Source organism: Thermobia domestica, chromosome 3 (genome assembly GCF_964235325.1).
Source record: "Thermobia domestica chromosome 3, izTheDome1.hap1.1, whole genome shotgun sequence".
NCBI lineage: Eukaryota > Metazoa > Arthropoda > Insecta > Zygentoma > Lepismatidae > Thermobia > Thermobia domestica.
In genome coordinates this window covers 13,895,002-13,911,440 of record NC_137456.1, presented here as the reverse complement: position 1 = coordinate 13,911,440, position 16,439 = coordinate 13,895,002, and the positions used below count along the sequence as shown (strand labels likewise).

The window sequence follows — 16,439 nt, the reverse complement described above, 5'->3', positions numbered from 1 at the left end:
CGTTCGTTATGTCTTCTAAATTTAGCAACATTGTTGGTGAACTTCTGCTGTTTCACGTTTTCTCAAGTGTGTGTTCGGAAGACAGCTCCACGAATCGTTCCGAATTCTTCCGATGTATCACACGTGAGGCAGAACTGTTCAGTGGTGCCAATTTAGCTTATTTTTGGCTAAATCTAGCCTATTTAGAGAGGCATTTAGCCATACAAATCTAGGAAATGCTTATGGTCTTAAATATAGCTTATTTTATGAAGTTCCTTTGCCGTTTTTGGCTAAATCTAGCCTATTTAGAGAGGCATTTAGCCATACAAATCTAGGAAATGCTTATAGTCTTAAATATAGCTTATTTTATGAAGTTCCTTTGCCGTTTTTGGCTAAATCTAGCCTATTTAGAGAGGCATTTAGCCATACAAATCTAGGAAATGCTTATAGTCTTAAATATAGCTTATTTTATGAAGTTCCTTTGCCGTTTTTGGCTAAATCTAGCCTATTTAGAGAGGCATTTAGCCATACAAATCTAGGAAATGCTTATAGTCTTAAATATAGCTTATTTTATGAAGTTCCTTTGCCATTTTTGGATAAATCTAGCCTATTTAGAGAGGCATTTAGCCATACAAATCTAGGAAATGCTTATAGCCTTAAATATAGCTTATTTTATGAAGTTCCTTTGCCATTTTTGGATAAATCTAGCCTATTTAGAGAGGCATTTAGCCATACAAATCTAGGAAATGCTTATAGCCTTAAATATAGCTTATTTTATAAAGCTCCTTTGCCATTTTTTGGCTAAATCTAGCCTATTTAGAGAGGCATTTAGCCATACAAATCTACGAAATGCTTATAGTCTTAAATATAGCTTATTTTATGAAGTTCCTTTGCCATTTTTGGCTAAATCTAGCCTATTTAGAGAGGCATTTAGCCATACAAATCTAGGAAATGCTTATAGCCTTAAATATAGCTTATTTTATGAAGTTCCTTTGCCATTTTTGGATAAATCTAGCCTATTTAGAGAGGCATTTAGCCATACAAATCTACGAAATGCTTATAGTCTTAAATATAGCTTATTTTATGAAGTTCCTTTGCCATTTTTGGCTAAATCTAGCCTATTTAGAGAGGCATTTAGCCATACAAATCTAGGAAATGCTTATAGTCTTAAATATAGCTTATTTTATGAAGTTCCTTTGCCATTTTTGGCTAAATCTAGCCTATTTAGAGAGGCATTTAGCCATACAAATCTACGAAATGCTTATAGTCTTAAATATAGCTTATTTTATGAAGTTCCTTTGCCGTTTTTGGCTAAATCTAGCCTATTTAGAGAGGCATTTAGCCATACAAATCTAGGAAATGCTTATAGTCTTAAATATAGCTTATTTTATGAAGTTCCTTTGCCGTTTTTGGCTAAATCTAGCCTATTTAGAGAGGCATTTAGCCATACAAATCTAGGAAATGCTTATAGTCTTAAATATAGCTTATTTTATGAAGTTCCTTTGCCATTTTTGGATAAATCTAGCCTATTTAGAGAGGCATTTAGCCATACAAATCTACGAAATGCTTATAGTCTTAAATATAGCTTATTTTATGAAGTTCCTTTGCCGTTTTTGGCTAAATCTAGCCTATTTAGAGAGGCATTTAGCCATACAAATCTAGGAAATGCTTATAGTCTTAAATATAGCTTATTTTATGAAGTTCCTTTGCCGTTTTTGGCTAAATCTAGCCTATTTAGAGAGGCATTTAGCCATACAAATCTAGGAAATGCTTATAGTCTTAAATATAGCTTATTTTATGAAGTTCCTTTGCCATTTTTGGATAAATCTAGCCTATTTAGAGAGGCATTTAGCCATACAAATCTAGGAAATGCTTATAGCCTTAAATATAGCTTATTTTATGAAGTTCCTTTGCCATTTTTGGATAAATCTAGCCTATTTAGAGAGGCATTTAGCCATACAAATCTACGAAATGCTTATAGCCTTAAATATAGCTTATTTTATAAAGCTCCTTTGCCATTTTTTGGCTAAATCTAGCCTATTTAGAGAGACATTTAGCCATACAAATCTACGAAATGCTTATAGTCTTAAATATAGCTTATTTTATGAAGTTCCTTTGCCATTTTTGGCTAAATCTAGCCTATTTAGAGAGGCATTTAGCCATACAAATCTAGGAAATGCTTATAGCCTTAAATATAGCTTATTTTATGAAGTTCCTTTGCCATTTTTGGCTAAATCTAGCCTATTTAGAGAGGCATTTAGCCATACAAATCTACGAAATGCTTATAGTCTTAAATATAGCTTATTTTATGAAGTTCCTTTGCCATTTTTGGCTAAATCTAGCCTATTTAGAGAGGCATTTAGCCATACAAATCTAGGAAATGCTTATAGCCTTAAATATAGCTTATTTTATGAAGTTCCTTTGCCATTTTTGGATAAATCTAGCCTATTTAGAGAGGCATTTAGCCATACAAATCTAGGAAATGCTTATAGTCTTAAATATAGCTTATTTTATGAAGTTCCTTTGCCATTTTTGGCTAAATCTAGCCTATTTAGAGAGGCATTTAGCCATACAAATCTACGAAATGCTTATAGTCTTAAATATAGCTTATTTTATGAAGTTCCTTTGCCGTTTTTGGCTAAATCTAGCCTATTTAGAGAGGCATTTAGCCATACAAATCTAGGAAATGCTTATAGTCTTAAATATAGCTTATTTTATGAAGTTCCTTTGCCGTTTTTGGCTAAATCTAGCCTATTTAGAGAGGCATTTAGCCATACAAATCTAGGAAATGCTTATAGTCTTAAATATAGCTTATTTTATGAAGTTCCTTTGCCATTTTTGGATAAATCTAGCCTATTTAGAGAGGCATTTAGCCATACAAATCTACGAAATGCTTATAGTCTTAAATATAGCTTATTTTATAAAGCTCCTTTGCCATTTTGGGCTTTTCTTTTATTAGCCATTAAATTAATTCTAAAAATACTTTTTTTTAAAAAATAAAGTGTAATTTTTAAAAATTAGCTTATTTGTCATCATATATTGTCACATTAATTGATTTCTCTACAGAAGGTGTTTTATTAAGCAACAAACACTTGTTTCTCATTTTCCTTCTCTCTCTCTAACCACAGATTTAGAACTACTTAACAATACTTATCGACTCAGAAAAAACTTTAATGTCGCTTCCATAACGGCCTATTGAGAATTGGAATGCAATTTCAATGCAATGTTTTCTAATGCAAATTTAGTAAACTGCTCGGTTTTTCAAGCCACAGGGATTGTATTTTTTTTTTTTAATTAAAGGAAACAAATATAATATTTAACAGTTTGAAAACTCTCAATGTAATAATGTTGATTCATGTGGGTGTACAGAGAAATTATAAGTATTAGTAAGGACTATGACCTGCCGAAAGAAGTACTACTGAAAATTGGGACAATGGCAATCTTCACAAACACAACCAATCCACAATCCAAAGATGGTGCATCCAGTTCCAGCGCCTCGGGTAGCTGCAACGTTATCGATGATGACTTATTTCAAATCAGCTTATAATATCTGACTGACTTCTGTTGACTTTCGGAAATCAAATGAGTTGTTGATGGATTTTTATTGTAATTTAAAGTCATATATGTTGCTTGTTAGTCTTCAGCGAATAAAATTAAACATTTCAAATTTTACTATAACTGACTTATAATCCTACACGCAGAAGAGGGGTTTAAAATCTACAATGTGTGTTATAGGTTAGCATTTCAAAATCTAGCCATTTGTTGTGTAAAAAAAGCTTATTTCTGAAGTCCATCTAGCCTATTTTCTTCAGAGTTTGTTGGCAACACTTGAGCTGTTCTATGATTGGCGTAGACCTGAAGCTGTACGAGTTGTTGCGGTCACTATAACGTTATCGTAAAAAAAATTCGAAACTAAAATATTTTCATGTCTAATGAAAAGCTCGTGTACTTTTGAAAATATCACAATAATTTTTAGAATGTTTCCGTTTTTATCCTTATTCTAGTTTCACACTGAATCACTGGCATTAACGAACAAGTTACAACGTGTGACCCAAGTTCTGAAAGAAGAGCTAAGTGCTGCTCAGGAAGCCGAGAAGTCAGAGCGGTATAAACTTACAAACAGTCGAGGTGTTTTGCTTCATCAGCAAGATGTTATATCAAAGCTTCTTAGTGTCAAAGGTAAGATAATAGAAAAGAAAATAGACAATGGAAATTTCCGTGTGTTTGATAGAAGTCCATAGCGGTATAAACTTACAAACAGTCGAGGTGTTTTGCTTCATCAACAAGATGTTATATCAAAGCTTCTTAGTGTTAAAGGTAAGACAATAGAAAAGAAAATAGACAATGGAAATTTCCGTGTGTTTGATAAAAGTCCATAGCGGTATAAACTTACTAACAGTCGAGTTGTTTTGCTTCATCAACAAGATGTTATATCAAAGCTTCTTAGTGTCAAAGGTAAGATAATAGAAAACAAAATAGACAATGGAAATTTCCGTGTGTTTGATAGAAGTCCATCTGAACAGTATGAAGAAGAGATAATAAAACTATTTTCTTCTAAAAGCATTCATAGACTCTAGCAATGGAGTATTAAGGGGGCCATCGGGCTCAGTCTCCCCCCAAAATAAGTTTTTAGTTAGTTTTTCGTATTCCACGTACAACAATAATCCTTCTTAACCATTTCTAAGAATTTAATTGATTTGATGCAACCTCCGGCCGTCTTTACCCACTTTGCATAGGCTGGATAATTCCCTTGATTCACTCTAACACGAGGCTAGAACGAGCATTGACCCTCCTTATCGGGACCCAAACCGACGGGGTCGTCCGATTGATAGGTAGATCACTTAAACTACATGCTGCAAGATCGCGGCTCAGTCTTCTTGTTAGGCATGCCACAATGAAATCAATTAGTTTAACGCCTATTTGTTATGACCTATGCTCAAGACCATCCGCTGGGTACAAGAGCAAGTGGAGCAATTGTCTCAGACCCCACACTTGAGCATCTTAGAACCGTAGAAGGAAAGAGTTAGGCGTTTCAGGAAAAGTTGCACATTTACCAGTTCTAATTCATTATTGTAACTCGAAATGTTTAGAGATGATGAAGCATATTGGGTAAGAGATGTTTTAGGACTATACTATCAATGTGGGGGCGCGCGGTGGCTCAGTGGTAGAGCGCTCACCTCCAGTGCTTGGGGTTCCTGGTTCGATCCCAGCTAGCGTGTGGACTTTGTGATGGACAAACACCGTGCTCGTGGATTTTCTCGGGGTCCTCCCGTTTCCTCGCACTTTCTTCATTCCACCATTTCATTCATCTCTCATCATCACTGTCTCCTTTAGCCTAACCGGCATAACCGTGGGACGTAAAACTTCTTTTCATTCTTTATTCTATCAATGTCGTGAAGTTTGTTCAGTGCTATATCACTATTATTGATATGGCGCTAATCATAGGCGCCGACTTGAAGAAAATATTGGGGGGGGGGGGGCAAAACAATGAATAAATATATAATCATATTCAGTCGTTTTCTATCAACTGCTGGATAAAGGCCCCCTTTCCTCCAGATCTCGGTCTGCTGCATCTGCTCCGCTGCTAAATTCATGACCTAAGTCAAATTTGTGTAAACGCATTAAAACAAATTCAAGTACAAATTCTGGGAACTTTACTGCATCACATTGATCTTCACTTCTCATATCAGTGTTACCATAGTGTAGATTGAAGCTTCAGTGCTCTATTAACTCTTGTAGGATTTTTGGTAACTTTGGTTACCATGGCGTACTATGGTCTTTAACCTCTTATTTAGGTTGTATAAGAGGTACTTAAGTCGTTTTTTTATTAGTCAAGTTAAGGATGGACCAAAGAACACCCCAGATGCGTTTTGGAACCAGATGGTCAACTTGGCTGCGCCAAGTGGGTGAGGAAGGGCGTGACTTTTTACTTTTTCTTAAGGCAAATTTCAAAAAATTTTCACGCCTGTAGTTTTCACGATATCACATTGGAATTGTATGTACCTTTGGATATTTCTCAAATTTTTCTGAGATCACTACGTGAAGCCGAGTCCGGGCACGAGGGCCGCAAATGTTCCGAGGGGCTGATTTTTTCAGAAAAAAATTCAGTTTTCCCGATTTTTCTGGTTCAGGAATACGATATGTACATGTGTATGGCACCGTTGGAAAGGGCTTGTTATACTAAAGAAAATAACCTTTAAGCCATGACTCTAGCCTAAATAGTAATGGCGCAGTAAATTTTTATAATAAGTATATACGTATGTGTGTGTATAAAGAGAGAGAGCCTAAATTCAGACTTTCAACAATTTTTCTGTCCTTTGTATTTAAGATACAAGTTTGGAATTTTGCACACGTATTATGTACATAACAATGTATTTTTAGAAAAAAATCAGATCCCTACGTCAACCCAGGCCTAGGCCAGAGGGGCAAAATGTTTTCGTTGGATTTGCAAAAATACTTCCGAGTTTTTCCCTAATTATCTGGTTTAGGTGTATGATACGGACATATGAGTGATACCGTTCGAAAGGGTTTATTATACTGAAGAAAATGGCGTTTGAACCATGACTCTAGGCTAAATAGGAATGATGCAGTACATTTTTAAAAAATATTTTATACCTAGGTATATATAGAGGAAGTTCGGGTGTTATGGAATACCATTTTTGTTTCGCTTGTAACTCAGTTAATAATTGCACATTGAAACAAAAAGGAAAACAAGTATATGCCTTACATATTTGGCTTTATTTATGTATATCTTGATAAAGAAGTTTCGTTACAGGGGTAGGTAAAATTTATAATTTGTAAAGAAACCACTTTGGAGGGTAATATGAAATAGTCGGGTAATATGGAATACAAATGCTATATAGAAAAGAAAAAAGTTTTCTGTTGAACATACAATGAATATAGTGACAATATATGAAAATTCTGAATACCAAGCCGTAACTGATTGTGATTACTTGCAAAAGTCATAAATATAATACTCTGCTTCAGGATCGGCACAGTCATTGTGTGCTCACATTAAACATCATGAACGCTGGACCCAAGCTCATCCCTTGTATCATCAGACAATTTGCTGTAATAAAAAAAATACACTTAGCATTGTTGTCATCATAAATGTATGTTTAATTGCCCAATACCGATAGATATTTTTGTAATCGGAATACCATACGGAATACGGAATACCATGCTTTTCTTGCGGGTATTCCATATTGCCCTCCACGCCAGCTTGGAAACGAAAGAGCTGTTAAACGCATTCGAAGGCGTATAGGATAATGGCGCTTATCAAACTACCACTCTATATATCCAACGTCATAGTAAATAAAGAATTGTTGTTCTAGGAATTTCAATAGGAAAATACAGGTTGTAAAAAATTTACCTGTAAAAGTATTCCTGAATAAGAAATCAGATTTTCACGTCTACCAACATAACGAATGTCACAATCACATGGAGACTGGCTGTAGAGCATCATGGGGACGTGAGATAGTAGTTTCTTTCCTCTCCGCTTAGAAGCAACACATCACAGGCGAGCTAATGAGGTATTCCATATTATCCGACTATTCCATAATACCCGAACTTCCTCTATTCATATACATATATGAAAAGATGGGTCACCTTCAGACTTTCAAAAATTTCTCCCGACCTCAGTTTTCAAGATACAAGAACGAAATTTTGCGCACGTATTATGTATATAACAAGATTTTTTTTTAAAGATTCAGATCCCTATGTGAACCCAGGCCCGGGCCAAAGGGGCACAAAAATTTCGATTTTTTTTTCGAAAAATTTAATGTTTTTCTTTCAATTTTCTTATTTGTGGTGTATAATACGGACAAGAGAGTGGTGCCGTTGGAAAGTATGATCTATCCTGAGAAAAACGAGGTATGAACCACGATCCTACGATAAATAGTAAGGAAGCAGTAGCTGTTTGAGTGAAAGTCTAAAATTTACCTAAAAAAGTGGAAATCCTAAAAAGGTTAAACGCCGATTTGAAAATGGTGCTTTCTATCGAATAAGAAAGCTGTTCCTAATATTGAATTAAAGGCACGACGTAATTTACGACACAAATTCTTGCTCCTCTTTGGTAATTCTTCCTCAACTGGATTATATTGGGGGGCGAGGACCCCACCTTTAAATATTGGGGGGCCAAAAGTGCCCTGCCCCCCAAAGTCGGCGCCTATGGCGCTAATGGTGAATAATTCTCACCTGCAACATTAGCTCCACAAACAATGGGACGATCCGATGTATAGTGTAAAGTTCTGCTTGTGCAGGTGTTGATAGAACATAGGTAGAGCAAATTGCAGTTTGAAATTTTTTTCCACTACCAGTTTTTATTACAAAATCCTTATAAACAGTATTTTACGACAATAATGTAAATTCTCTAATATAAGATAGACAGAAGTGACCCAAGGCCCTACCAGCTTAGAACAAGATCTCCACAGAGCTCCAAAGCAAGCGAAGGAAGTGGATTAGGAATCCCATTGCTTCAAAGCAAGCAGTAAAGGTGTAAAGAGTAACACAGCTCTAAAGCAAGTTAGGTAACTGAGATTAAAAATCCCAACAGAACTCCAAAGCAAGCTAAGAAGGAAAGCTGGCAAAGTAAAGACTTTGGTTTAGGTATTTCCTAAAGCTCCAGAGCAAGCTAATAAATCGCAAACTGATAACTTTTCTTGTAACCCTTTCAGTTGTACAGGCACTTCAGGTGAGGCAGTGGCGCCGCTATTCCCTTGGCGTTATGTAATTAGTGCTGTTGCATGTTGCTGTTGTCTCGTCGCCTGCAGATATAGTTAGTGCTCTCAAACGGGTCGGGTTGTCGGGCCGGGTCAATCGGGTCAGCTCGGGTCGGGTTGTCAGGTCGGGTCAGTCAGGTCAGTTCACTTTGGTCAACTGAGTTTAGGTTGAGCTTAAACTCGGCTGGAGTCGAAAGCTGCTGTTTTTCACTAGCTGCCTAATTTTCAATTGATTTTATAGAAACCATAAATCTATTTTGAACACTTGCAGCTAGTGTTTTTATGATAAATGCTTATTTTTCTACTTGTGTGTACTTTAATTTTTAAATGTGGAAGATTGATTTTACCAATCGACTGTAATATTAATATCTACGCCAATATGGAGTCTGATTTAGAACAAAACTAGAAGTTGTTTAAGCAAGGCCAAAAGAAAGATTGGATATGTGCGACCAAGCGCAAGCAGGGCCGCGATAGCTCAGTGGTAGAGAATTCATCTGTGGTGCATGGTGCCCATGGTTCGATCCCAGCTTGTGCTACGTGGGCTTTGTGGTGGAGAAACGCTGTGTAGTGGGTTTTCTCGAGGTTCTCCTGTTTCCTCCCACTTTTTTTATTCCACCATTACATTCATTTCTCATGGTCACTATCTCCCTTAGCCTCGGTGCAGAATCGAGGGACCTTAAACTGAATATTTCATTTTATTTCACCAAGCCCAAGAACATCGATACAAGAATAAGATAAAGATTGGATATGCAAGACGAAGTGCATAGGAATCTTGCTCATGGCCTTGTTTTGGTGATCACGAAGTAGCGATAAGCATATTTTCTTGCTTTCCGTATAGTATGAAAGACCATAATCAAAATCACACTTGGTCTTCATTTGTACCGATCAGGCGAGCATTCTTGGGTCTTGTATAGCATGAAAGACTACCAAGACTACGAAATGCAGGACCAAGACTTGACTGTGCAAGACAAAGAATAAGACGCAGTATTGATGACCAAGACGCAGGAAGCGAATTGTTTGAATTTCATTTGTTGGGCTGAAAGTGATGAAATAAAATTAGTACTTTATAATTAATTATCATACTGTATTTTTAAATTTTAAATTACAAAATTCATATTATGTATCTTCTTACTTGCAACTATATATACTGTAAAATACGTTTTAATTACCGAGAAAGAAAAATCAAAGTGACGCGGGTACCGGAATCATAAGAACCTATTTTGGAATGAAAGTTGAAGGGTTGGAAAAAAATCACAGGTGTTCTGCCGTTTCCTCAACCCTTATCATTGTAGTTAAACTATTTCCTTTTGTCTCCGCCTAGAGACTCTTGCTACTGCCTTCCGAGAAGACCGTCTGCCGTCCGAGCAGGTGAGAACACTGACCTTGAATAAAAATTTCGTCATATAGAACTAAAGCAAGAAAAAAAAAATTCTCCCACGTCGGACATTGGCATCAGTTATAAAAAGAAATAACCAAACCTCAAAACTGCCAAATATTCATTAAGATGCATATACAAATCCCCCGCTTGATGTAGCTAGTGATTAACGTGTAAGACTTCGGTACAAGTGGTCCGGGTTTAATTCCCAATGGGAGTGCATTTTGGCGTTCACCCAGTGTCGTGACCATAGTGCTCTCAAACGGGTCGGGTCAGTCGGGTCAGCTCGGGTCGGGTTATCGGGTCAGGCTACTCGGGTCGGGTTGTCGGGTCGGGTCAATCGGGTCAGCTCGTGTCGAGTTGTCGGGTCAGGTCAATCGGATCGGATCACGGGTCGGGTCGGTCTTCAACCCGACCCGACCCGACCCGTTGAGAGCACTAGATGTAGTAATCCATAGTAAAATGCACATGGTTGGTATTGATAAATAAAAGTACATGTTGGATGTTTGTAAATACAAGCACATGTTTGATATTTGTAAACAAAACCAGGCAAAATATTACAATAGCCTGGAGGAAACACGGATGATAAGTGTAAGAGAATGATTATATTGAAGAACTAGTTGAATAAGTAGGTATACGGGAAAACGAATTAGTAGGAAACCCACAGACATGATGTTGTTCATCACAATTCGTATAGCATGGGATTAAACGAGAAACCCTTCACAGCAGAAGTGTGCACTCTATATTTAAGCCAACGTGTCCTACTAGGTCACCATATTTGACACAATATATATTTTATTTTATTTGTTTATACCTTTATATATATTATAAGTAATGTTATCGTTTCTTGCTAAATAATGTGTGAGCATAAAATTAACAAATACACAATAATGATGGCTCTTGCGTTCAAACCATAGAAACAATATTGTATGATATAAGTGAATATAGTACTTAGAATAAATTGCATTTCGTGTAGTCGATTTATAAAATGGCGGAGTCTCGTGGTAAAAAACATACTGAAACAAAACCAAAACCAGAATCTTCGATTAAGGCTACTACTTCAACTACTACTGTTTCCGGTGAGTGAACAAAATTGCGTTGATTTGATAATTAACATCAGTTAGCATTATTAAGTATGACTTTACTTTGAAACCTACTTTCATATTAAATAAAAGTACGTATATATACACTGGATGTTTCAGGTAAAACTTCCAGTTCTTAATCTCAAACGGCTACAGGTAAAAAAGAAAAGTGCTTGAAATAAAAAAAGTGAGATGAGAAAATAGCAGAAAATGCATACAGTGAAACGTTTTTCTCGCTCCTGAGATTATCTGAAAATTTTAAATGGGAAGGTATACCATGTGATAATGAAAAAAATTATGGAAAAACAAACTACGGACAATGTTTACCAAACGGGGTCCAGCTATTTAAAAAAAAAAGTTAAAATTTTGGTAGTTTCTGTTCAAATTAGGTTAGTTTAGGTCAATTTATGTTAGGTTAGGTTGGTTAGTTTATGTTAGTGTAGGAGTCTGGCATAATTTTCGAAAAATTGATAGAATTTCGCTTATTTCTATTATTATTAGGTTACTTTAGGTTAGTTCAGGTTAGTTTAGTTTAGGCTAGGTTAGATTTGGTTAGGATATGTTAGGTCTCAGTAATTGCATCTTCCATTCTGTAAATCTTGCTTTTTTTTTTTTTTTTTTTTTTTTACATACTTCTGGACTCCTTCTGCTAAACATTTACAACAACTGCTTTTGTAGCGAAAAGATTTTCTTGTAAAACACTGTTTACGAAATGATTATCATCTTGCCGAGCTGCTGTCACTCCGACATGTGCAGATGGAAGCAATATCAGAGCAGAAAACATAACAAAATGCTAGCAAACATTGAATTGTGCATACTGCACTTGCAAGAGAAACAACTTGGACAGCCATTTTTATTTAATCCTTATATATAAAACGAGATGGAGAGTTATTTAACACAGCAGGGTTACCAAATGTTCTCTTTCACCCAGACACATCCTACTTTTTAAGAATAAAATAATCGTCTGGACGATTTTTTTTTCCACGGTGAAATTGTCCGGGCTATCATTGAGAATACTCGAAACTTGAAAAAAAATAGTTCAATTTCAATTATTGCTCCAGATTTTGTTACAAATATTCTGATTGTTATTATAATTTCAAAATGATATCATGTGAGGCAATTTAATTCATACATCAAAGGAATCCTGACACTTTTGAAAACTTTTGAAGCTGAAGTTTAACTAAAAAATACAATTGATCATTGAAAAGAGATCTGTAAAAGTTTAAAAATATGCTCAACATGTATAAACTTAATGTAGAGTTACAGATGTTTAAAGTCGCACAAAGGATTAAAAAAAAAAAAAAAAAAAAAAAGTTATTTAAAAGGTAAAAGGGCGTTTATACTTGTATACATTTCTAAGTAGGGGAAAATAGAGGAATGACGTTCACTTTAGAGAAATTGAAAAATCTAGCAACAATAAAAGAAAAGATGCATTAGAAAGAGTAATGCTTCTAGTATATCTTTGTGTATTGATTAATTGCTTTTACTGCTTTTTTCCTACAAAAGTGAAAAAGTAACAGCTTACGTTTGAGTGCAATTACCCTATCGGCAAGATAATGGCACTCAGGACTTTCTTAATAATACATCAATACCAATTTTTATACCATTCTGAAAGTATATTTTTCATCCTTATATTTAATAATATTCATGTTTACAGGTAAAAATAAGCAGAAACTTGGTCACAAATGCTAAAGTTGCACCGTCTTTGTACTCTTCATGTTCGCATCACAAACAATGCCTGCATCTTATTCAATGTCGTTATCTTTCTAATTATTTCCTGTTATAAAATCAAATTCATAATTTTATGTTGTGTGATAATATACTTTTGACAATTCGCATATGATATCTTAATAATAAAGTAGCAGATAAATACTGCTCAGACTGTGTGTCATTACTTTATAGTTGTCGTAGTACGTTCTTTTCTGTTTCTATCATAAACAGTATTGAAAGATTGTCTTGTAACAATTACGAAATAAAGAGCAGATACTTACAGTTTTTATGATAAACTACAAATCCTGGAACGCAATGTTTTTACACCTTGCTTATTCCTTACCAACACAAGAGGTCTATAGTCGCGCTTCTATACCAATATTCTTTCAACATCTATAGTCTTCGCTCTCGTTACAATCAATGCCGCATAGCGGATCAACATCTATACAGTCTTCGCTCTCGTTACAATCAATGCCGCATAGTGGATCAACATCTATACAGTCTTCGCTCTCGTTACAATCAATGCCGCATAGCGGATCAACATCTATACAGTCTTCGCTCTCGTTACAATCAATGCCGCATAGCTGATCAACATCTACACAGTCTTCGCTCTCGTTACAATCAATGCCGCATAGCGGACGCTCATCCGATTCTCCATGATCTCTTAGACCAGACTCCAGCTCTACCACGTTACGCATATTCACCGTTAGTTCACCTTGCTATCCATGAACATGATCAGGCCACCCTCACTATAACTCCCATTCTCGTATATATTGTTGCTCCATTCATCATTGCACATACTTTCATGAATACACTTCTTTGTTTTCTAACTAACAGGGCTACGAGTTTCTAAGCCCGCTCTGAGTAGCTCCAGAGCAAAAGATTAATACCATATCGCAACTAACATCATAAACGTATATCTTTGTGTTCAGTTATCTGCACTTCATTTCATCATATACTTTACACACCATTCTGAGGTCACCTTCTTCTGTATGCCTCACCAGATAAATATATCAATTAATAAATAAATCCTGATACCCATCTCCCAATGAAACTACCAATAAATGGATTCTCATGGCCCCAGAGAAGGTGTTACCTTCTACGGCCCGCCCATCTTCGGACATGAATGAAATTGTACTAGATACTAGTGTTACATCTGTAAAAATTTAAAAAGGTCTAGTTTGAAGTTTAAGCGCACGTATAGTACAGTTTCTTATTCTCAAAATATTACTGCATTTTAATCCAAGATTCGTTTCTCGCACCCTACTTTCATCTAGTCACCTCCACAATTGCCGCCTGTTGTACAGTGACTCGTAGTGTTGGGCCCTAGATCTGAACACGGAGGGTGAGGATGGGGTGGAAGGTAACACCATTAATCGACTCTTCCGTGAAAGTTTTGTTGGAATCTGCTTTTTATTTTGCTTCGTGAAATTTGGTAGCCCTATTTGTCATAATCAAAAGTAGATACGTAGAAACTTTTTTTTTTTTTTTTTTTTTTTTTTGCAATAGAATGAATCGACCAACTAGAATAAAGCTTTCAATATTGACGTTCCCTTTACTTGAAGAACATTTAGACTGATTAGTTGGTTTGACTACAGTAAAATTTAGAGACATCGCGGTGGTAGTTCACTATTAGAAGGGCCATCCATACCAAATTGGTCTAAATGGAGTACTCAGACGAAGAGTGTTCTGGGAGAAGGCAGCAGTTCTCCTGTAGACAAATTGGCAGAAATCGTAGAGATTGGTACGGCAACTTAGACATTAGTTCCAGATGTGGTCAGAATGACTTTAACGGCTGAGATACTGCGGGGTGGAAGGCAACGGAAAACCACCACTCTACTTTCCCCTAGTTTGCTGGCAGCAGAAAGAGAACAATGTCTTTGCACGTGCTAGAGGATATGGTGGCAAGAAAAGAGGGAGGGGGCGAAGGAGACTACAATTAGCGGACGATATCGGAACAGAAAAGTCATATGCGAAAACTAAAAGGTTAGCGGAAGATCGTGGAGCATGGAAACTTTTCAGTTGCGGCAATACTGGCAGAATGCCTATGATGATAGTGAAGAGTTGGTTTGAAGCTCAACGTCATTTCAATATCGAGGCTATATGAGACGTGGTTCTACAGCTTAACGTGGGATCTGAACCACATGAACATCTACCGGCGTGTACAGCTAACCATATAACCGTGAGGAAAAGCTCAAAAACATGTTGAATATGTATATAAGCATTTGGTAGTGACTGCACAACGTTCTACATCTATGCAATATGCAGTTGATCACTAAACATCTTCACACAGCATATCATTATGTTAGATACAGAATAGAATATAACACATTTTAAAGAATTCAATTGTACAGTATATCTATCTATATATATGGAACTTTTTAAGAGTCACTAACATTCTATTTTTTTTTTTTTTCTTTCAGACGAAAATATTAAGTTGTGTGATCGCATAAAGCTACTGGAAAACACATTAGCGGAACTCAAAGAGGTAATTTCTATGTTTTCTTTTATTATTATTATTATTATTGATTTTTGAAACTAAATGTACTTATACCTCTCGGTTAGGGGAGTAGGCGTAAACTCTTTTAGTTGAGAAACCCCCGAGAGAACAAAGGGTTTGCGTCAAAATTGTGAGATTCTTCAATGTTATTATTATTATTATTATTATTATTATTATTATTATTATTATTATTATTATTATTATTATTATTATTATTATTATTATTATTATTATTATTATTGTTTTCTTTCGTTAAGAATGCTATATAATTGACCGGGCATTTGATGCCTTGCCATCCATGGAATCATACTTACACCTATGTATATGAAAAAGATAAATAGAGAATTGTTACAGCTTTTCCATAGTTTTTACATGGTCTACTATTTTATCAGACTTCTTATTACCTCAGTCACAAGTGCTTACATCTTATGGTGTCATACACTGAAATTAGAGTTGTTCCGTCATCATAGTCGTGAAGCGTATTTTCATTTCTGTTTTGAGTATTGCGTTCCTTCATTCTGGCATCTAAGATAAAGGAGACGATAAGAAGTGATTAGTGACATGAACATGAATAATGATAATGTAATAAGGAACATAACATCTATGTCCTGAGCGAGATTTGAACCCGGGATAGAAAGGTCTTGCGATTGTCAGTCTAATGAATAAGAGCAGCGTTTTTTCAAACTGTTGTCAACTTTTATTACTCAGAATGTCCTACGTACCACAATATTCTTGTCTCCTTCGATAACAAATATATCTTTCGACAGTATGTTAATACCGATATATTTGTACCGATATTGTACCGATATTGCACCGATATTGTGCCGATACGATACATATAATACCGATATATTTGTATTTTTTCAACAAGTTTTAATTTAAATTTCCTTCATTTTGTATTAATGCAAGAAAACACATACTAATTTCGCTTAAAGTCTTTTAAGACTATTTTATAGATAAGACAAGGTGTTAAATTTTATAAAATGTCAATCCTAAGAGGAAAAGTCAAAATCGCTTGCTTATGTAATTTTGAAATCTGTTTGAGATTGTTGACTCAAGTGTGTGGTACGAAA

The 16,439-nt window shown here is 35.6% G+C and overlaps 1 protein-coding gene across 4 annotated transcripts in view; it reads left to right on the top strand.

The window, feature by feature from the left end:
• The window catches only part of LOC145682417 (uncharacterized), a 53,754-nt gene that overhangs the window by 11,836 nt on the left and 25,479 nt on the right, over positions 1-16,439 (top strand). For 2 of the 4 annotated variants that reach the window (XM_081754041.1, XM_081754040.1), the window contains exons 3-4: positions 3,984-4,158; positions 15,290-15,354. In XM_081754041.1, the coding sequence (XP_081610167.1) occupies positions 3,984-4,158; positions 15,290-15,354 (240 nt within the window). Of the gene's footprint in view, positions 1-3,983; positions 4,159-10,993; positions 11,154-15,289; positions 15,355-16,439 lie in introns of those variants that run through there. The other 2 variants (XM_081754042.1, XM_081754043.1) reach the window with 2 other exon arrangements.